Here is a 24084-nt window from a genome sequence, read left to right as displayed (position 1 = left end):
TTAAATATATTTTCGTTTAGAATATCAGTGTCTGTATATTCAATGTGTTTCTGGTCGTCTTAATATTTGTAAAACAAATTTTGCAGGAAATAAAATGAAATTTAACCTAGTTCAAATATTAGAACGATCAGAAACACGTTTAATATATAGCCACTAATATTTTATGCAGAAAAATATATTTGATATGTAATTACAATCGTTAAAAAATCTGTTAGTCGATAAGATCTTAAAAATTGCAGCAAAGTCAGGAATGTCCTTTTAAAAGATTCCAAAACATTTCTGTTGCCAAATATATCATTTCTCGTCGGCTTCAGATGATTACACTCCACCAAAATGTGGCGCACAGTCAGTGTACACTGACAATGTTCACACCGAGGAGGAGGGCCCTTTTTAAAATAGATGAATGGTCAAATACGTATGACCGATACGGACACGGCACAATAATATTCATACTTTCTGCACCGCCGGTAGGACTGCCACTGTCCCATGACTAGATTAACAGAATGAAGCTTGTTCGCGACCGCACTGCCCCAGGACTAGATTAACAGAATGAAGCTTGTTCGCGACCGCACTGTCCCAGGACTAGATTAACAAAATGAAGCTTGTTCGCGACCGCACTGGCCCATGCAGCTGGCCAGGTTGAAAAAGTATATTGGTTAATATGATATTTAAAATAACTGTAGGGGACACCAACACCGACATGGAGCAAATTCAAAGCAGACTTGGCAGCAACAGCTGCCTTTTCATTGCCCTTAATGCCAACATGGCTGGGTACCCAACAAAATATAACATCTTTATTGGCAATGGATAAAAGGATACACTTTCGTATCACCATCCCAACTAAGGGATGCTCCAATTCCATGTACTATAGAGCTTGGAGACACAAAAATGAGTTAGTAACAATAATGTATTTGGATGCATACGAATCCTTAATTTGTTCCAGGGTTTTAACGATTGCCCAAATTTCAGCTGTAAAGATTGATGCTGAATCGGGCAATCTCATGGAAATTATTTTGTCCTATGGAAAAACTGTAGCAGAAGCCATATAATTCCCATCCCGTGATCCGTCTGTGTAAACAGGGATGTATTCACGGTACCGCTCTTGGATTGTCATGAAATGTTGTTTATAAATAACTGCATCTGTACGATCTTTCTTTAGATGTACAATATCGAATACAATTTTCGATGGTTTTATACACCAGGGAGGCAAAACAAAATATGAAGGAGTTTCCAAAATCTCCGTTAAATCAATGTTGGAAACTGACAAAAAAAACCCAGAAGCTTAATGCGAAGACCAAATGTTCGAATGGCGTTCGGCTTCGCATCAAACAACTTCATATATTTGTTATAAAAAAACGCATTTTGTGTAAGATGTTGCGGCAAAGATTTAATCTTGGTAGCATACTACAAAGGAAGCTTTCAGTCTGCTCCCCAATCAGTCTTGCCAATAACTTTGAAAAAATTAAGGGCCTTTAACCTTTCCTTTTAACATATTTTAAATGGGGAACAAAAGATAGCCTTCTGTCAAAAATACCCCCCAGAAATTAAATTTGGTCCCCTTCACATCTGGAATCGGATTTTTGTCCAGAAACAGCTGTGATTCTAAATGGTGACTTCGTTTCTGGCAGATATGCATACAGACTGTTTTTGACTGAGCATCAAACACCATTGTCAACTGCCCATTGTTGAAGTTTATTCAAACAAAGCTGCAACTGACGTTCAATGATACTCATATTGGACGATAGGTAGCAAATTTGAAAATCGTCGACATATAACGAGCTATCAACACCAGGTTTTAAACATTGGGTGATGCTGTTTATTTTCACAGGAAATAGGGTAACAATGACAGGATTCTACCTTGAGGTACACCTATATCCTACGGGTGGATATCCGAGTAAGTGGATCCAACTCTTACCTTGGAAAACCTATCTTTTAATCAATTTGAAATAAAATCGGGCAAAAGACCTCTTAGGACCATGCGATGAAGGTCTTTTAAAATGCCATACGTCCACGTGGTATCGTAAACTTTCTCCAAATAAAAATACTAATAGATGATCTACCGTGCTACGTCTAGCTCTGAATCCACACTGCACGTTAGTAAGCAATTTGTGGGACTCAAGATACCAAACAAGTCTACGGTTGATCATTCGTTCCATGGTTTTACAAATGCAACTTGTCAAAGCAATAGGGCGGTAGCTGGTAGGATTCGTGGACTCCTTACCAGGTTTTGGAATAGGAATAATAATTGCTTTACTCCCAATCAGAGGGAAAGTCACAAGGACCAGTAGTGATAATTGAGGTATGTGTTTCAGTAACTGATAATGTATTTTATCTGGCCCTTCTGATGTATCATGGACGATACGTAGAGCATCCTGCATCTATTCCACAGAGAAGGGCCTGTTGTATACCTCAGCATTCTAGGTTGCTTTTCAGCTATATTTTTAGCAGATGTAAAATCATCTGTAAATAAATCAGAAGACGAGTTATGTGAAAAATAATATGCCAAGGCATTGGGAATGTCACGGTGGAATGTGATGTGTACTGTTGACGATAAATGACGAACTGTATTACTGGATTCCTTTCCTTTGATCTTACGGATCCTATTCCAGACAGATAGTACAGATGTTTGAGAATGTAGCTTGGATACAAAGTTTTTCCAAGATGATTTCTTACTCTGTCTGATCTCTCTGCGAACCTGAGCCCCATGTTTGAACCTCTGGAGGGTCCTGTTTGGCTCTTTGATTGCATCTTTACAATTATCATCAAACCATGGTTCATTGAAACGCTTTGGTACTGCCGAAGTCGTAGGAATAGTCTCATCTGCAATGTCCTTCAAAATGAAAATAAACAAAGACATGGGGTCATCACAAACGGTAATGTCAGATTGTTGCAGCCGAGTGCTGCACAGATGCCGAAATTGATCCCAGTTTGCCTTCGCCAACTTCCATCTCTGAACCCTTCCAAGTGATGGACGGCCATCATTCTCCAAAATAAATGTCTGGACCAACTTTCCAGGAGAAGTCAACAAAAAGTGACGGACTGCAAAGGGTTAAGTCTATGGAAGTGAAAGAACCACTTAAAGACTGAAAATATGCATGACTTTTATCATTGAACATAATTATGTAATTTTTCAGAATTAAGTTCTCTAATTCTTTTCCATTACAATCTCCCGTAACAATAAACAACGTAGGGAGCTGGTCAATAAGATCTTGAAGGTCCCTAGGAATGAAATTAAAATGATTACGAGGAGGTAAATAAATCGAACATAAACTATGATAAAGTAATAGTTTTATGAACTGTGACTTTAACAGCCACAGCTTGCAAGTTAGTAGTTAATGTAACTACTCTGGAGAATATGTTCAATAACAATAATGGAAACACACCCAGATTATCTATTATCAGTCTGGTGAAAGTTATTGTAGAGGTTAAATCCTCCTCTTATATTTATGCTGTCGGTGTCTGTCAGAAGACATACTGCAGGAGGATTATATTTTTGAATTAGAAGACTTAATTCATCAAAATTGGGCTCACGTCAGTTCCACTTAATAATTTTATTTATGAACAGGTGGGAGTATGAGAATTATCTTTAGCTTTGGTGGTGATCACTTTGATTGTGGATGATCAAGTGATGAATCACGTCATCCACATCATCCAAAGCTCAAACATATTGCTGGTCTGGACGGAAGTCTGTTCAGCCTTTTTAATCCGGCCAGAACAGTGATTATTACTGGGTTACTTGTTGTTTTTTTTGTCAAGGGGAGACTGGGTACTGGTACCCCAGCACTCGCCCTACCTGATGGATTCTTTAAATCCAAAGACACCTGTGTTGTATTAGTAGAGGTAGTAACAACAGCAGCAGCAGGAGCTTGCTTCTTTTTTTCTTAGTTGTTTCCTTCTGCTGCTGAACAGTTTTTGCTGCTTGCTTTTCTGCCTTTTATGTCTGAAAGTGTTTTTTTGTACTTTTCTTCGTCGTATCGCCACGTCAAATCTGTATTTACTGATATATTTCTGGTGGAGAGCTTCACCACAGCAGCATATGGAGTTGCTACTGTGGCAAGTTGATTGGACTCCCAACAGTCTTCTGGCATCAGTGAAGGTTAGGCGTTTCTCAGCTGAACCTCATTTTCCATTTTCCACCTAGCAGGTGGTACATACCAGGCCATTTTTGCAAGTTTTACATGTCAGCTTGCCTCGACAGGTATTTTGACATGGTCATGACCATATTTCTGGCATTTATAGCATCGAAAGGGATTTTGAACAAGGGGCTTAAAAGGTATGTTGAGTACCCAGCCTTAAAGGGTTTGCTGCAAGTTTAAGATGTTATCGACCAACAGAGACTTTTTGACGACTGTAATTACTTATCAGATATATTTTTCTGCATAAAATATTAGTGGCTGTATATTAAGCGTGTTTCTGATCGTTCGAATATTTGTACTAGGTTAAATTTAATTTTATTTCCTAAAAAGGATTTTCTTCGTACGTACGAAATTATTTGAAGACAAAATCCAGTCTGGGCTTTTTACAAATATTAAGACGACCAGAAACACATTGAATATACAGACTGATATTTTAAACAATAAAATATATTTAATATGTAAATTTATTCGTAGAAATATTTTATTAGTCAGAAACATCTTACAATGCAGGAAACTCGGTAATGTCCCTTTAATCGATTGTGGAAAGGTATTCGTCTAAACCAGTCTATTGTTCCGGCGAACTTTTATTCTCTTGACAGGAGTGACATTTTGTGATGATAGGTTTTCGCATATTTCCTCATCACCAACACCTTCCAAATCTAGACATCTAATAACACCCTGGAAGAGTGTGGCGATTCGGTGATGCAAATATTTGCAATCATGGTCGACTTGAGAAGACATATAGAATGTCTCTCCGCCGAACACTCAACCAACAAAGAACCATTTTTTTTTTAGTTTTGTAAAAAAATGTTTATCCCTGGCTAAGGAGACGAGCCCCATTTGAATAGCAAAAGGTGATCATTTTTCAAGGCCCCCTCATCAGATGAACTGATGATAAGGAACCTTGGCCAGTTCGAAGAAATTACATTTGATTTCTTGACGTTGGCAAATGTTTTAACAGTCGTGGACTCTTTGTCAGATAATGAGTCTGAAACCTCGATGTGGACACTTTTTACGGTCCCATCTGCAGACGATGATTTATTTTTGGCCATAATTTGAATTGTACAGTTCATCAACCCATGCCTCCACCCACCACGGAGTCCAACAAGGGGACGTGATGCTGCGGATAAACCAGCAGACACTCATGCCAGGGATACATGGCTGATATACTCAGGCAATAATAATAATAAAAAATCAACTGATTGACCCTAGCCACCGCCCCAAAGAGCAACAAATACAAATGATTATTTAAACAATGTTTGTTCGTGGCTAAAATCAACAAAACAAAGGTTGTTTGCTCTTAAGCTTGGCGTGACCAGCCGATTGATCAGGTCGGGCCTCCTTGACTACCCTTCTATTTGAACTTTGGGCTAAAGTGGTGTGTTTCCAGAAGTCATACCCTCAGATATGCCTCAACTCAACCACCAGGATCCCATCATCCACCTTTACGTGTAGCACCTCACTGCAAAAAAAGTGCCCCAAAAGGGGAGTTGTACTGTATTAGCCATTCTCAGAGAGAATGTTACAACCCTGCACCACGATGAGGTTACGGGTCTTCCGTTGATATGCCTGAAATTATTGTACCTGTATCTTCCACTGACATGCCTGTAACGTCAACTGCCGATAGTATTGTACCTCCATCTTCCGTTGATATGCCTGAAACGTCAACTTCAGATTGTATTTTACCTGCATCTTCCGTTGATATGCCTGAAATATCAGCTGCCGATAGTATTGGATCTGTAGAAAGGATGAAGAGGAAGTGAGTGAGAGAGAGAGAGAGAGAGAGAGAGAGAGAGAGAGAGAGAGAGAGAGAGAGAGAGACAGAGACATACATAGTAAGAGAATGAAAGCACCTGCACCTACCAGTACAGTTCAGTGATGTTGCTTTATCGTCAATGTATGTAACTACATTGCTTCGGGTAGTGCTTCCATCACAACTAAATTCATTTGCGTCTGATATAGCGGTTACGCAGGCCTTGACAGCAGTTATGGCCCTGAAAATGATTTGTTTGAAAGGTAAGCAGAAGAAAAATAACCACATCAATTTTCAGTAATAAAATCATAATGCTATATGTTTAAAGAAAACTTTACAGTAAATTTTCAAATAGCACTTTTGTTTCATTATCACCGGAAGATACCATTGTTATAAAGATGGAAGTGATGTAACGACAGACGGAAAGCGTCATATTTGGAAAGAAAGCTTAGGTCTTACTACACAGTTCACTTACGGGTGACAGTTCATTTATCACGGTTCACTATAGTTCCTAATTGTGACATATGTTGTTGTTCACATATTCACTTCTAGTAATTGGGAAAGAATTAAAACAATTTGTCTATTTCAATGGCAAACTTTCTGGCAGGATTTTGCCCATGTTATTTTGAAATATTGTGCATTGACATTTTGGGACATGGGTGTATAGGTTGTGAATAGGTTCCCGAACCAGTTGCTCGGACCGGCACTACAGATGCAGTCATATAGCTAAAAGCTGAGACGGAAATGGTCTCAATTTTGGAGTGAAAAGAACTGCTTATATAATGTTTGTTCGCAGTGGTCTATGTTGTTAGTGCCAACGAGATCCCGTTCTACTGCCAGTCTTCATTTGCAGTTGGTCAGTTTAACATGGATTTCAATGGTCTGTGTAATAAGACCTTAATTGGGCGGACCATCACAACAGATTCAGAACATACCTATTATAATACTTTCATATTCAGAACATGCCTATTATAATACTTTCATATTCGTTATAAGGAAACATATGGTAAAGAAAAGTTTGTTTTATTTAATGACGCCACTAGAGCACATTGATTTTTTTTTATCTTATCATCGGCTATTGGACGTCAAACATATGGTCATTCTGACACTGTTTTTTTTAGAGGAAACCCGCTGTCGCCACATAGGCTACTCTTTTACGACCGGCAGCAAGGGATCTTTTATTTGCGCTTCCCACAGGCAGGATAGCACAAACTATGGCATTTGTTGAATCAGTAATGGATCACTGGTCGGTGCAAGTGGTTTACACCTACCCATTGAGCCTTGCGGAGCACTCGCTAAGGGTTTGGAGTCGGTATCTGGATTAAAAAATCCCATGCCTCAAACTAGGAGCCGAACCCAGTACCTACCAGCCTGTAGACCGATGGCCTAACCACGACGCCACAGAGGCCGATGAAACACGTTCCATAGTTTGCACGTGCATCATGCAGTTGCCCGTACACGTGCGTGGGGTGTCATTATCGATTTTGACAATTTCCAGGACAGCCGATTCATAACTGTGGAACATTATTTATGTCAATCGTTTTCATTCTGTTGATCATACAGTTGTTATTGTTTAGTTTTTAATCATTTTCATTATTTGAAGTTGCCATGCGGCGTATGCAACGGGATCAGCGTCTACGGGCTATTGACATGCTACAAACGGGCAGAGGTCAGCGTGAAGTGGCCAACACATTCAATGTTTCGAAGTCAGTAATTAGCAGACTATGGATCAGGTACCAACAAACCCAAAATGTTGACGATCGACCCCGTTCAGGTCGTCCCAGGACAACAACAGGAGTACAGGATAGATTCATCCGTAACCAGGCACTAAGAAATCGAGCTCAAACGGCAAATCAAATTGTTGCAAAACTTCATCAGACAACTGGTGTCCGAGTTACAGGTCAGACGATTAGAAATCATCTTCATGCAACCCATCTTCATGCTCGAGGGCCCGGGTTGTGCCTACCTTGACAAATCATCACATTGCCCACAGACGTGAATGGTGTTGGGAGCGTCAGAACTGGGGTATTCGTCGCTGGTCACGTATCATGTTTTCAGACGAGTCTCTATTCACTTTGGACTTCCTCGACAGGCGTGGTCGGATCTGGCGACGACGAAATGAACGGCACGCCAACGTCACAAGGCGATTTCCGGACAGATTTGGCGGTAGATCGGTTATGTGGGGTGATATCACTATAACTGACAGAATCCCCCTCCATATTGTGCCAGGAAGGATCACTGAGAAGTACTACCGGGACTACATACTGACACCCTTTATCGTCCCGTTTGCTAGGCGTGTGGGTCGACGTTTTGTTTTTCAGGACGACAATGCCCGTGCTCACCGTTCACGAATCGTCAATGTTCACATCCAGCAGCACAATATCTATGGAATGCCATGGCCAGCAAACAGCCCAGACCTTTCCCCCATTGAACACGTCTGGGACATGATAGGGAGACGTGTGCGTCAACGTCAAAGACTGCCGACCACGTTAGCGGAACTTGGTCAGGCGCTGCAAGAGGAGTGGAACAGACTCCCTCAAATGGCCATTGGAAAACTCATACGTAGTATGCCTCGTCGACTGAATGAATGTCTGACACATCGTGGTGGTATCACCCACTACTGATAAAAAACCCGTCAACTTTCAAATTTGACTTCTGAACCCAATCGTCCTTCAAGATCTTTGGTGGTCATAACACCTACTGTAATACTGAACTACCGGTTGTAATGTTTGCCCAATTAATTAACTATTATCATATAACCATTCCCCACAGCAATTGTAAATTCTTATTAGAGTTCCCCTAAGAGTATATATATATTAATTTTTAATTTTTTACGACCCCCCCCCCCTCCAAATCTCCCCCACAGTTCCCTTGGCATTCCACCGCATGTCACCCCCCCCCCCCAATGGATTTTCTGGATCCGCCCCCCCCCCCCCCCTCCCCCAAATGAATGTTCTGGATCCGCCACTGACCCAGTAATATGACACGGATTCACAGCCCAGACAGCCGATACATTTTTTATACTTAAGGTCGAGGGCTGTCAATGCAGTAGGTTCGAATCCCGTCATTTGACATATTAAATTTTTTAATAATAAAAAAAAAAATTAATAACTGAACACCCCCGAGTAAATGCACATCCAAATTGTCTAAAACATACCACCATCGTTTCTGGTAATTATTTAATAAATTTGCGTGGGAGAACTATCTTCTAATTAAAACTTACGCGCAGTTCAGTTCGCTTGTGCTTCTGTCGTTTGTGAAATACAAAACATGGCACTTGCAGGTTTCAGAGACTGAAATGTGAAAAGTAAAATTTATATTTTAGGATACATGTAATACAGGTGCCGTTTAGTTAATTACAGTACACAGTGATTGAGACATACTGGCTAAACGTTCATGTTCATCATGTCTATTGTAAAAGTTAAAGCGGCAGTATGCGGAATATTTTTATTTAAGCATATAGAACAGAAAATCCAATTACGTTTGGTGCATATATGACGCCGCACTCCGCATTGATTTCACTACGCTGGCTTATCCAGGTCAAAAACAAAGCCAGTATTTTGAAAGTGGGACACTTTTGACGTGCTCGTACCGATCTCGGTTTTCATTGGCTTATCACAAGTATAGAATTCCCCAACAAGAGAACACGTGAGATTTCGCAATTTTTGAACAAATTTAACTGTCTTGATTGAGGGGTCGTCTCATATCTCCAAAACATATTTATATCCATAGAGGTATGATACAACACCTTTCCAGGGGTCGGTGAGTGGGGGATTTGCCTTAAAATTTTGACAGTGGCCAGCTGTTGTCATACGCGTTACATGTAAGGGGGTGTTACTAATTACGTAACGCTCTACGGGTAAAGGAAGAGGGTACTGTGTTCGATTTACGTAACATTTTTCAAGACTATATGTTATTTTTATTCATTACTTAGACCTAAAAAGGTGTTTTTTGGAAATGCGCGGTCAGTCTAGGATCGATCCCATCAACGGGGTATATAAAAGACCATGGTGTGTGATATCCTATCTGTGGGATGGTACATATAAACGATCCCTTGCTAAAAAAAAAATGTAGCGGGTTTCCAAGGCGCGTGTGCAGGGATTTCAGCGGGGTTGGGGTTATAGACCGTGTTGAGCGAAGTTTATATGGGGCCATGCTCCCCCCAAAAAATACATTAAAATTTTTTTTTAAGCTTGGGCAAATAAGGGTTTCGACCTCCAATACCCTCCCCCTGCAAATGCACCAGATTCCTCTCTAAGATTATATATCAAAATTACCAAATTTTAGACATTCAACAGCAGATGGAAGGAAGGATAGGATATGTTTTATTTAACGACGCACTCAGCACATTTTATTTACGGTTGTATGGGGTCGGATGCTTATTAAATCAATATGCTTTATCTTTGATGTCGTTACCCCCCCCCCCCTAACTTTACCCTTTCCAAACAAAATAATATTTATTTGAATTTTTTGAGACGAACCCTACAATCTGAAATCGGCAAACGCACGTGTTAACTGAAACTGACAACAGGCTGTCGTTTGTGCGTTGCCGAGCTATGGCGGCACAGGCGACGAATCAAGCGTATACGTTTGACGATATCCGTTCATAGCGAACACACACGACTTTTTTAAAAGTGCATTTGAGCTTGTATTTCACATTTGTACATGATGTTATAATATGGTAACCAGAGAATGTAACTTTAATAAATAAACACTCGATTGGCAAACTCGGGTTAATTTATGTGTGTAAACGAACCGAAATTGACCAGTTATGTGTATTGTCCTTTATAAGTTAAATTAGGTTAATAATGAAATAATACCTTTCCTTTATGTACTATGATTACTTTTATAAAATAAAAGTAATCCTGTTGGAAATTAATAAATAATATTGTACTTTTTGAAGAAACCGTTGAAACAAACGTCAAGACGTGTTCTATTTTTCGGCATAGACGGGTACGTAAGTGTTTTGATATCTTGATTTAGTTTTAGATTACAACTAAATAAATATGTCTTACTAAGTAGTACATTAGTTGTACAAGACATATTAGAATATTATCTAACAGGAAATAATTATATAAATTAATATCTTAAACAATTAGACTTTAGTTTGACTGAAAACTATTTGGAACCGCCCTCACGCCATAGTAAACAACACAATCCCGTTTTGTGCGTAGAACTCCTATGGCGTGGAAATTAACTTCAATAAAATATATTTTGTTTAAGCTATTTCTGGCTATAACAGAAATAGAGGTAATTAATACTGTGATCAAAATATATATTAGGACGCTGTGTTAATCGCGAGGTTACTGATTTACTACATCCGTCTATTCGTCCCTTTTTGATTTCGCCCCAGGAATTATCTCCCCTCAACTTTAATTATAAATTCGTCTCGTGCACCTTTACATCACACAAAGAAGAATACAAATGTATTTAAGCCTATGCAAATAAAGCTAGTGTTAATTAGATCATTTGTTGATCTGGCTGTTTTTAGTAGTGTGTTATTTATGACAACAAAGCTTATTTATTGTATAAATATCTAGCCGATAGGTGTGTGGTGCATTTGACCAGCTAGTAGTTGCACTTAGAAATATATAACCGGTCACGGCAACGCTACCACGTAACCCACACCACCCAATCGGTTACACTGACTGTCGTCTAACGAGTTTCCGTTCATTTCTATATGACTACCACTCGCTGTAGCAGTGAAAATACATGAGTCATTCCGGCATTAATGTCTGTGACGTTACTTTTCATTAATTATTGTATTGCTTAAAGCTACAAGCTTACCAGCACAGCAGATATTCACACACAATATATAATACATCAATTCTAATGCGTTATTTAGTGGTACAAAGCTGCAACAGCCGATCATGTTTAGTCTTTACAATATCTAACAACTACGACTTTAATCCAAAATGCCACTCGTCTGAATGAATGAATATTTAACGACGCTCCAGCACGAAAAATACATCGGTTATTGGGTGTCAAACTATGGTATATGCAAACATTAAGTGATGATCAACATCAATATATAAATGCAACTGTTAAATTAAAAACACATTGTAAAGAACTGTGCAAAAAATACAAATATCACAGATAGATAAAATTAAAATTTAGAATAAAAGTCAATATCTCGAAGAAATTGCAGTAATAGTTGAGGATGGAATCGAATGGATTCCATCACATCTCTTCGTCCAAAGATTTTTTTTTCTAGTTTCTCTCAGATGAATACACTCCACCAAAATGTGGCGTACCATCAGAGTACACTGACATTGCTTACACTGAGGTGGAGGATCCTTCTTCAAGATAAATGAATGAGTCAAGTATGTATGACCGATGCGAACACGAGACAAGACTATTTCATCCGTCCTGCACTGTCTATAAGAGGACTGCCACTCTCCCAAGACTGGCTTGAAGCTTGTTCGCAACCGCACCGTTCCACGGATCTTGCCAAGTCGAAAAGATAAATTGGTTAATACTATATTTAAAATCAGTATACGGTACACCAATCCTGGCAAAGCAGACTTGGTAGCTGAATCTGCCTTTTCATTACCCCTGATGCCAACACAAAGCGTCTGATATCCTAGTATAATGTCCGAGTGCAATGCATGTTGAAGAAACACTTACGGCAGTCTGCTACTGCTGCTATGGCCTTTTGTTTGGCAAACAGCACCGTGTCATTGAACGGAGACCCATTGCAGCTGGTGGTGTCCGGAGTGTTGATGTAACACGCAAGTTCGGCTTTGTAAGCACTGAAAATATAAACACAAACTAACTGACTGACTAACAGATTCACTTGCTGACAAACTAACTCATAGACTTACAAACCGATTCACCGACTGACCGACTGGTTGACTCACTGTCTCACCGAGTGAGTGACTTCCTGACAATAGACTGAATGAATGAATGAATGAAAATAAGAATATTTTAATAAATCATTCACGTTTACAAAATGATTCGATCCATTGATATTGGAAAAGTCGTACTTTATCGTTAGAAATAGCTAACATAGGGGCAACGGCGGCTTTCCATCTGTATTGTGTCTGTGTTACCATAAAAACGATGTATTTAGTCTGCAGCTGTGTGTTTTCAATCGTACTTTACGAGCAAAAACGAGTGTTGTAAGATTTAAACTACACAAGTTGTAATATAAACGGTTTCACACGGGAACGAGTATAATAATTTATTTATTACTGTGACGGTACATGCTCTTAATTTCGTTTCTCCTGTGGCGACATTAATTGTTTTAGAAGGCCGTGTGCAGTTCCAAATGCATTTAGCCCCGATGGGCAACTTGTTACGTAATAACCCTGCGTGACGGTGGTCGTGCTCTGTGCTTAATACACACCCAGCCAGGTGCGGAGGCCATGTGGCGAGTAGTTACGTAATACCTCTGCGAGTGCGGTTTCGACGACCGTGATTTTGGCGACCAAGGCGTCAGTAAGTCTGGCGATCGAAGAGAAAAATGCGTCTCTGAGAGTTGGGGATATATCACTTGATAGGGGGAGGACCGCCTTGTACCCCCAGGCGATATTCTGATTTTATAATAAATAGCTAGTTTTTTTTAGATATCGAGGAGAACCAAAAAGGAAGGCTCCCAGGGAACGTTAGTCCGTTTGGACTTTGGTAAATATATTATTTCTGCTCTGTTGTATAACCTTGATGTGATTGATGTGACCTTTAAATATTTTAATACTGTATTATACCAATATTCTTTAGACAGTGTCTTCGGTCATCTGACGAAGTAAATCGTAGACTTTTGTTCTAACATTATACGAGTATTTGGTAATATAAAGCTTAGCCAGTCATCCTAGAGGACCTAGGTAAACTGTAGGTTGTTGTCTTTATTGTGATAGGTACCAGTATTAAGTCTGTATTACAAGGTTATTGAATGAGTAGTTAGGGTTAATTAAAAATTAACCAGTTAGGAATAGAGCTGTAATTCCTTTATTAATTAAGTTCCCCTGGAAGCGTTTCTCCATTATCACACGTGTGTGTGTTAGCGTTTCTCAATTATCACACGTGTGGGTGATGTGTCACGGTGATGTGATTAGCATATTGTGTAAACTAGATACATAGAGATTAACTAATTAAGTGATCAGTTCTGGGTTGTTATTATTTGTTGTTGTTAATTAACTACTGTGGCAGTACATTTGTCAGCGTAGGTTAATACAGATTCCAAAGTGTATTGTGTTTTTGTTGAGTTTTCTAGTGAACTAAACGTGCTATATTACATATACTTTATATAAGATCTTATCTCTGATCATACCTAGAGACGAGCCACAGCGGGTAATACTGCTCGATACAGAGAGATCTAATAGATATACAGTTAGGAGAGATATTTTGATAACCGTGTTTCATTCAGTTACGGGTATTATAGAATCCCCGTGACAATTACACTGTACATCAATGAAACAAAAACACTTTCAAAATAACTAAACAAGACATTAAAATGCACAGATCAAAGACGGGGGGGGGGGGGGGGGGGGGGATGACGTCATATTGTGGTCACTTTCATTTTATTATGCTGCTAACATTACTTATACAAATTTACAGCAAGTATATTCCCGATATAAAAATATGAATCGAAACAACGATGGGGACACGTTTTGTATGTATATCTTATCTATGCGGGATTGTATTGTGTGATAGTCGAATGCCTGATCAGTGGTCATGTCCTCTCAAAAGACGTATTCCATAATATGAAGAGACGATCAATATCACATGGGTATCTCTTCCACCGCGGTGTAATAAATAATAATATACCCCAGCCACGTGGTGTATGACGATGAAGTTTGTTATAGGTGTGGTCATAGGTGTACGGGCTCCCATTTTTGTAGGGGGAGGGGGGGGGGGGATGCAGACTGGCTCTTGCCCGAATTAAACGCAAATACCCGAATCTGGATAACATCATTTATTCATATTAACATTACTACCAAACAGCTATATAGGGTTGCAAACGAATCACTACGCATTTTTACATGGATTACAACTAATGTTGAGAGTAGAATGATGAAAATACATGGTAAAAAGGCCTCAGGTTAATACATTTTTGCCTGAATTTGAGGTTTTGCTCCAGCACTAGAGGGGCAGTTGCCCCCGCCCCCTGTCTCGTACGCACATCGACAGCAAGGGATCTTTTACATGCACCATCCCACAGACAGCAAAGCACACACCATGGCCTTTGATATACCAGTCGTGGTGCACTGGCTGGAGCGAGAAATAGCCCAATGGGTCGACCGACGGGGATCGATCCCAGACCGTTCGCGCATTAGGCGAACGCTTTACCACTGGGCTACGTCCCACCCCGTCTCAGCGATTTTGTAATGTAGGCTATGCGTGTGACGTCACGTCAAAAGTCATATCCTGCTAGTAACAGGATACGACTTTGCTTTATTCGTCATCATATTCTGTCAATAAAAACGGTGGTTGCAGGATAAATTTATAAAATTGTGTTCCATTTATAGTGTCGTGAGGTATAAAATGAATACAGACGTTGAAGAGAATGTGAACGTACTCGCATTTCTTCTGATTGGTAGACATGTCGGATTTCCCTCGGTCCACCTGACATTGACAAGTTGCGCTCAGCGCTGTAAGAAAGAAAACAAGACAACATAGCAATACATTTTTTTTAAAGCAACAGGTAAAGGCGCGGATAGGCGTTGGAGGTGCGGCCCATTCGACTCACCCCGAAACTTTGAGTTCCCCAAATTTCCCGGCTGGGTATTTCAAGGCCCGTAGGAACGTGAGGGGGTTGGTGTGTGTGTGTGTGTGTGTGTGTGTGTGTGTGTGTGTGTGTGTGTGTGTGTGTGTGTGTTTGGTTGCTAATAGTATTTTTTTAATTTCTATTTAAAATAGTTCACAAATTGAAGCTAATTCATTAAAAAATTATTTAACGATCTATATCGAAAAGAACCACGGTTGAAACAAATGGAAAATTCGGCATATGATGTGAATTGGCCAAGATATCCCCAATTCACTCGGAGATAACACGTTGTTCTATCTCCACTTCAGGACGGAAATGTACGGGATTTTTTGGTCCTAGTCTGAATAAGAAAGGTTAAAAATCTGGTTGTGCCCCCCCCCCCCCCACACACACACACACTCCACCCCCACTAGAAACTGCCTCCCCAACTATCTAGATATTGGTCAGATATCATTCCTACGGGCCTGCAATTTATTGGACTTACACAAGAAAAAGAAAAAAATTGGTTCAACGGCACATTTTATTTACCGTTATATGGCATTGAACGTTTGGTTAACAATCATACAGATAGCAAAGAGAGGAAACCCGCTGCTGCCGCCACTCTACGGGCAACTGCTTTCGATGACCAGCAAAGGATCTTTTATATTCACCATTCCACGTACAGGCTAATACATACCACGGCCTATATTGCACCATTTGTGGAAGATTGGCTGGAACGAGAAATAGATCAAAAGGGCCCACCGAAGGGGATCGATCGTAGATCGATCACACAAGAGGCGATCACGTTACCCCTGGACTACATCCCTCCCCATGAGTTTACCGGGGCTCAGTACATTGGATACTCAGTAGGCGCAAAGGATTTTTATTTCCACTCCTGTCAAAATTAAAAAATAATGATTGTTTTTTGGGTTTTTTTTTTATTTTACGATATCCTTGTAATCAGTATTAAAGTTTGTTTTGTTTAACGACACCAATAGATCACATTGATTTATTAATCATCAGATACTGAATGTCAAACATTTGGTTGTTTGATTTTTATGTTGTTAATTTTGACCTGTAGTCTCAGAGAGGAAACCGGCTACATTTTTTTCATTAGTAGAATCAGCATTATAACATACAGCAGGAACGTTTATTTTTGGCTTTGGTTTCCGATTCCTTAAGAAGTTGGATGTTCGTTTTTACTTCATCGCAGCCAGTCTGTGATGTACCCAGCAAACATTCGAGTTCTGCTAGGTTAGCCCTGTAAAAAAGAGAAATATTTTATTAACACATGAAAACATGACCTAGACCGAATGTAAAAGTTTTAGATTTTTCAGCTGTAGTTTTTGTAATGTGAAAAATACACAAATAAAATGCGTACAAAAGACACACTGTCAAGATAATGGACATATTAGACTGTAGGAAACAGTATGACTTTGTAAGTATATGCTACTAATACAAACCCTAACATGTTTTCTGGAAAGCAGTTTCCATACAATGTGTAATGACGCATATGGACGCAGATCAACCACTGGTGTAGCCGTGGTGATGGTGGTGGTGGTGATGATGATGGTGTGTGTGTGTGTGGTCATGGGAGACGTCTTGTTTTTCTCTACGACATTTTATATTTGCTTGTCGCCCTATTACACCACTTATAGACATTGTAGTTGCCCCCCCCCCCTCAAATGTGGGTGCCGTAGTCATATCAAATCCTGGCTATGACGTCACTACAACGCACGCCATAGTTACGATGGTTTTACAATTTCGTAGCGCTAATATAAGATAGCTTAATAAAATATTATTTTGGGCCCTGGCTACACGAATGGAACCGACACTCTCAGCGATAGATCTGGAAAACTGAACAGGGTTAATCCCCTTTCGTTCATCACCTGCCAGTTTCATCGCAAAAAAGAAAAAAACAAAAAAACCTTTGGTTTGCGTCGCTCTGCGTCAGTCTGCGTCGCTCACCGACGTATTACCGGTTTTATGGAAACCAGACTTTAATGAACGATTGTTCGAATGAGATGTGATGGGTGATAGGGTCCATCGCCTTCGATTCCGCCACAGTCAGTTCACCAAAAGCCGTTGTATATGTTGGCAAGGTCGGCGAAATTAAGACTTGTAAATCAATTTTTGAAAATCGAACATTTTTATTTCTCAGAAATTGTTCAAACTACAATATACATGTATGCTTATTTCAATGAGTAGGCACTTAAAGGGACATTCCTGAGTTTTCTGCAATTTTAAAGATGTTATTGACTAACAGAGACTTTTTAACGATTGTAATTACATATCAAATATATTTTTCTGCATAAAATATTAGTGGCTGTATATTAAACGTGTTTCTGATCGTTCTAATATTTGTACTAGGTTAAATTTCATTTTATTTCCTAAACATTATTTCCTAAACGTACGAAATTATTTCAAGACAAAATCCAGTTTGGGCTTCTTACAAATACTGAGATGACCAGAAACACATAGAATATACAGACACTGAAAATGTATTTAATATGTAAGTTTAATCGTAGAAATATTTTATTAGACGGAAACATCTTACAATGCAGCAAACTCAGGAATGTCCCTTTAACGTCTTTGTCAAACATTTTAAGAAACTAGAACGGGTCCCATATTTAATGATCGAGGCTTTATGATAATTCTGAAGAAGGTAATATTAACTAACAAATGCGTTACACTCCACAACATAGATTGTGTGGTGTTTGATAATTCTGAAGAAGGTAATATTAACTAACAAATGCGTTACACTCCACAGTATAGGTTTTGTGATGTTTGATAATTCTGAAGAAGGTAATATTAACTAACAAATGCGTTACACTCTACAACATAGATTGTGTGGTGTTTGATAATTCTGAAGAAGGTAATATTAACTAACAAATGCGTTACACTCCACAACATAGATTGTATGGTGTTTGATAATTCTGAAGAAGGTAATATTAACTAACAAATGCGTTACACTCCACAGTATAGGTTGTGTGATGTTTGATAATTCTGAAGAAGGTAATATTAACTAACAAATGCGTTACACTCCACAGTATAGATTGTGTGGTGTTTGATAATTCTGAAGAAGGTAATATTAACTAACAAATGGTTACACTCCACAGTATAGATTGTATGGTGTTTGATAATTCTGAAGAAGGTAATATTAACTAACAAATGCGTTACACTCTACAACATAGATTGTGTGGTGTTTGATAATTCTGAAGAAGGTAATATTAACTAACAAATGCGTTACACTCCACAGTATAGGTTTTGTGATGTTTGATAATTCTGAAGAAGGTAATATTAACTAACAAATGCGTTACACTCTACAACATAGATTGTGTGGTGTTTGATAATTCTGAAGAAGGTAATATTAACTTATTTCCTAACAATAGCTTGTTTCGAATTCCAGGTCTTTTTCGTTTCGTACTAATATAGATATACCCCCCCCCCCCCCACCAGTATTTAAAAAAAAATTGTTTATTTGTTTTGTTTTGTTTGTTTGTTTGTTTGTTTATTTATTATTTATCAATTTATTATTTTGTGTTTTAACCATTATATCTTCTTTCTTCTTCTCCTATATTTCCCAATCCTTTCCATGCTATGCGTCATAGCAATTTGTTTGTTTTTTTGCCAATCTTTAATTTATACAGAAACATTACAAATGCATTTATGTATCAAATTGTTATATGTGACTATATAACATTATTATACCACAAATTAGATATATGTACTCATAATATATAAATTATATCACTTTGATGTAAGGCCATGAATTCAAGGCTCCCCAACCTTGACATGGTCAGAATGGTCTGGGGGAAATAAATATTTAAAAAAAATAAAAAAAAATAAAAATGCGTTGCTCTCTACAGCATAAATTGTGTGATGTTTGATAATTCTGAAGAAGGTAATATTAACTAACAAATGCGTTTCGCTCTCTGCAGCATAGGTTGTGTGGTGTATGATAGCAAGTTAAGTTTTCTCGGTACATTTAACACGAACATTATACATTAATTACACGTGGCGTATTGTTCTTCTGCTGATTTCTCTCATGTTGAATAAAGAGCACTATTATTCGGAAATTGTCATGTCATTAATATAATCTACCCCCCCCCCCCATCACCCCCCCCCCCAATCAACCAACCAAAGAGAACAATAATAAAAAAAAACCCAAACAAACCCTACACATACCCGAAGAAAGAAAGAAAGAAAAAACCCGCTAAGAAAAAAAGAAGTAACCCTTCACCCCGAACGGTGGAAAGACCTAAACCCCTCACCTCCCCATCCCAGGTACAAAACAAAAAAACACCCCTCCAGAAAAATACCACCACTCCATATCCTAACCCCTAATAAACTGCCACGCAATTGGTGTACTATATAGATAATAAATACAATAATAAGAAGATAATATACAAACCTGCACTCCTCTGGGTTGGAACTAATGGCTGCCATTGCCCGTTCCACTTGACACTTGCATGTGTCGACAAATTCTACAAGGTAAGCACATTCATTCCGCATTAAATCTAATAAGGAGAAACGAAGTGATTTTTGTTTTGTTTTTACATACTATCCAGATATCTATAGTGACGGGTAACATAATGATTTGACCATTCAGGAAATACAAATATTTATTAAATCGACAAACATTATTGAAAATATATATAACTTTTATCCGCCCGATATTTGAATATGCATCGGAAGTATGGGATGGGTGTTCTTTAGTAGGGGAAGACAATATTGAAAAAGTACAATTAGAAGCCGCTAGATTAATCACGGGTTTGCCCAAATTTGCATCCAGAAAGGGTTTTTTTTTACAAAACTGGATTAGCAACACTTACTTCCAGGCGTAACTTCAAAACGCTGTGTGCAATGTTTAAAATAATGAAAGGTATGGCTCCTGATTTTATGATACACAGTATTCCACAAACAGCTATACTATTCATTTGGTAATAGAAGAGAAAATGTATTACATACCAAGTTAAGACACAGGTATAGCGATTTAAAAGCAGACTTATATCGAATTGGTCTTAGCACCGATTCCTCGTGCAGTTGTGGATACAATTTTGAAAACAATTATCATTTTTTTCTGTGAATGCATTTTATATGTAAGGCAAAGACGCACTCTGTGGAATTCATTGCAAAGATTTCCGCCAATAGATTTACAACTAGTTTTAAATGGTAAAAATACTCCGAGTGAAGGAGACAATAAAGAAATATTATTTCATGTACATAAGTATATAAATGAAACAAAACGTTTCCCATAATTAGTAAATAAATTATGGATCTTTAAAATTATTACTATTTATTTATTTTATTGCTATTATTATTTGTGTAGCCATTACGTAATCATTGCGATGCCTTTTTGTGTTTTCCTTTATCAAACCTGCTGTCTAATTATAGAACACATAGAAAACTTTATGGCGTCTCTTTTTTTTGTTTCCTTTATTAATTCTTCTTTCTCTTTTTCAATAATATTTATTTCTGTTCATATTTAAATTGCAAAAATATATTACAATATTAAAATATGTTTCAATCAATTTGACCACTCACAAACCAAGTCACATCAATTATATCAGTTGTGTTTGTAGTGGTTTTGTCCAAACTCTAACCATTAAGATATATTTCTTAAATCTCAAATGCAACTTAAAAAAATATAAGGGTCATGAATTATGATAAAGATAATAAGTTAGATAAATAGATGAATTATCAACAAAAAGAGAAAAGAATGTAATATGATTAAAAGGATAGCAACTTGGACCCATAGTGCAATTAGGCACATAACTTTGTTTATCATCCATTAAAGGGACATTCCCGAGTTTGCTGCATTGTAAGATGTTTCCGACTACTAATCTATTTCTACGATTAAAAATACATATTAAATATATTTTCTTGTTTAGAATATCAGTGTCTGTATATTCAATGTATTTCTGGTTGTCTAAATATTTGTAAGAAGCCCAAACTGGATTTTGTCTTTTAATAATTTCGAAAAATACGATTTTTTTTATTTTAGGTAATAAAATGAAATTTTACCTAGTACAAATATTAGAACGATCAGAAACACATTTAATATACAGCCACTAATATTTTATGCCGAAAAATATATTTGATATGTAATTACAATCGTTAAAAAGTATCTGTTAGTCGATAACATCTTAAAAATTGCAGCAAACTCAGGAATGTCCCTTTAACACATGGGGGTGTCTGTGTGTGTGAGTCTCTCTCTCTCTCTCTCTCTCTCTCTCTCTCTCTCTCTCTCTCTCTCTCTCTCTCTCTCTCTGTATCGCTCGCTCTCTCTCTCTCTCTCTCTCTCTCTCTCTCTCTCTCTCTCTCTCTCTCTCTCTCTCTCTCTCTCTCTCTCTCTCTCTCTCTCTTAAAAACAAGAAGAGAAAATCGAGATAGATCCCGCCTCCGAGCTTTAAATTTATGAACTATACTTGCCACAAGGAGCAACATTTGCACGGTCTCTGTCCCCAGTGCGCAGGTAACTATCAGCAGAGTTGAAACAATCGTCACTGGCCGCCTCAAAGATACATTTTGTATACGCCATTATGTCACTGAAATGAAATTAATTCATACACAATGAAATAATGAAGATGATGATGATGATCAAGATGATGATAATGGTGTTGGTGATGGTGGTGACGATGATGATGATGATGATGATATAAAAAATCGTTATCTCGACATGCGATATTTCGCAAGTCCAGGATATCTCTGGTTGGAGAAATTTAAACCTACATATACCAACACAAATAAAAAAGAAATCCTGTATATATAAAAAAATGTATCTACCAGTTACCATTAAATTATACAGATTAAATCTCATTCTTAATACAGACATGAAGACAAAATGCTAGAACAGCCAAGGTATGCAGTTTGACTTGCATTATCCTGAAGTAAAATATATATAATGCAGTAAAAATAGACTAAAGGTAGAACTGCGCGTTATTCAGTAAAACTAGTCTGGTAGAGGCAGTCTTTTTTGTGGCGATGCAAGAGGGATGAAATCTCCAGTAAATGATTTACTCGGGAGCGGCTGTCCTCCTACATACGAGGCACTAGATAAAGATTCATGGAAGCATCCACTAGTTTGCCAAATGCGCGTTCGACTGCGTTGTGCCCTGATCATGTATTACGGTTTTGTCGTACAGGAAGGAAGGAAGGAAATTAAAACCGGTATCAGAACTTTATCTTTATTCATTATGAATTACATAGATTCCCTTTTGATACAAAATGTAGTAATGCGAGCGCGTGCGTGCGTGTGCATGCGTGTGCATGTGTGTATACGAACACGTGTGTGGTTAATTTAGATATTGTAAATGCTACACTAGTAGACTACTAATGAAATAAATATCGAAAGAAAAATAAATATGTGGGAAAACGCACAAAAACAAACATTTTACCAAAATATACGATGCACTTTATTACACTACAAAGCATGAAAACGTACTGTTTATTACGATACTCTTTGGACGGTTATGGTATCATGTAAATATTGATATCAACACTTTAGATCTGATCTGTTCTAATGTCATGCAGATTGCATAAACTTAAAATAATAACGACAACGACAATCAATTAACTGACCAATGGAATAATTCCTGTATTATTAGAAAATTCCATTGTTATTTGTGTGAGTTAAAACTACAATATAGATTTTGATTTTGTCACAAAATAAAATAAACTAATTAAATATGATTCATTTTTATCATAGCATTCAGAGCGATGTGTTTTGTCACAGACGCGGTGTGTTTTGTCACAGTATCAGCGCATTTAAAAAAAAATGGTACCTTACTCGCCAGACCCTAAAAATCATTGGTCGCCCAACAGACTATCTTTGTAAAATTCGTAATCGCCCTTTGCAAATGAATGTATGTATGTTTGTATGTATGTCGGTTGGTCGGTCGGTCTGTATGCATGCACGTATGTATATATATGTATGCATATATATATATATATATATATATATATATATATATATATATATATATATATATGCATGCATGCATATAGATATATACAGTTAATTATTTTTAACTCATTCTACCAGTTAATAGTAAGCAATAGTTTAAACGTTATACAGGTAATGTGTGTTAGGGTGAATTAACATAACAACTAAAATAATCAGATGACAATGCTGATTTCGAAACATGTACTTCAGCTGTCAAGGGGAACAATCCAGGATAGACGAGTTTGTGTGAAAGATAAGAAACTGTTACTGGAAGGAAGGAAATGTTTTATTTAACGACGCACTCAACACATTTTATTTACGGTTATATGGCGTCAGACATATGGTTAAGGACCACACAGATATTGAGGGAGGAAACCTGCTGTCGCCACTTCATGGGCTACTCTTTTCGATTAGCTGCATGGGATCTTTTATATGCACCATCCCATATACAGGATAGCACATACCACGGCCTTTGATGTACCAGTTGTGGTGCACTAGCTGGAGCGAGAAATATACTGACGGGGATCGATCCGAAACGGACCGCGCGTCAAGCGAGTGTTTT

General features: G+C 38.0%; 1 protein-coding gene across 5 annotated transcripts in view; it reads right to left on the bottom strand.

Moving 5' to 3' along the window:
* The window catches only part of LOC121381191, a 62468-nt gene that overhangs the window by 3557 nt on the left and 34827 nt on the right, over positions 1–24084 (bottom strand). For 2 of the 5 annotated variants that reach the window (XM_041510375.1, XM_041510376.1), the window contains 8 exons: positions 22010–22125; positions 19989–20061; positions 16714–16835; positions 15407–15479; positions 12517–12641; positions 9113–9182; positions 6000–6130; positions 5721–5873 (listed from right to left, as the gene is read on the bottom strand). In XM_041510375.1, the coding sequence (XP_041366309.1) occupies positions 5721–5873; positions 6000–6130; positions 9113–9182; positions 12517–12641; positions 15407–15479; positions 16714–16835; positions 19989–20061; positions 22010–22125 (863 nt within the window). The remainder of the gene's footprint in view (positions 1–5720; positions 5874–5999; positions 6131–9112; positions 9183–12516; positions 12642–15406; positions 15480–16713; positions 16836–19988; positions 20062–22009; positions 22126–24084) is intronic. The other 3 variants (XM_041510378.1, XM_041510379.1, XM_041510380.1) reach the window with 3 other exon arrangements.

This window comes from Gigantopelta aegis, chromosome 9 (genome assembly GCF_016097555.1).
Source record: "Gigantopelta aegis isolate Gae_Host chromosome 9, Gae_host_genome, whole genome shotgun sequence".
Lineage (NCBI taxonomy): Eukaryota > Metazoa > Mollusca > Gastropoda > Neomphalida > Peltospiridae > Gigantopelta > Gigantopelta aegis.
The sequence above is the reverse complement of the archived record's forward strand: the minus strand, read 5'-3'. Positions and strand labels throughout refer to the sequence as shown.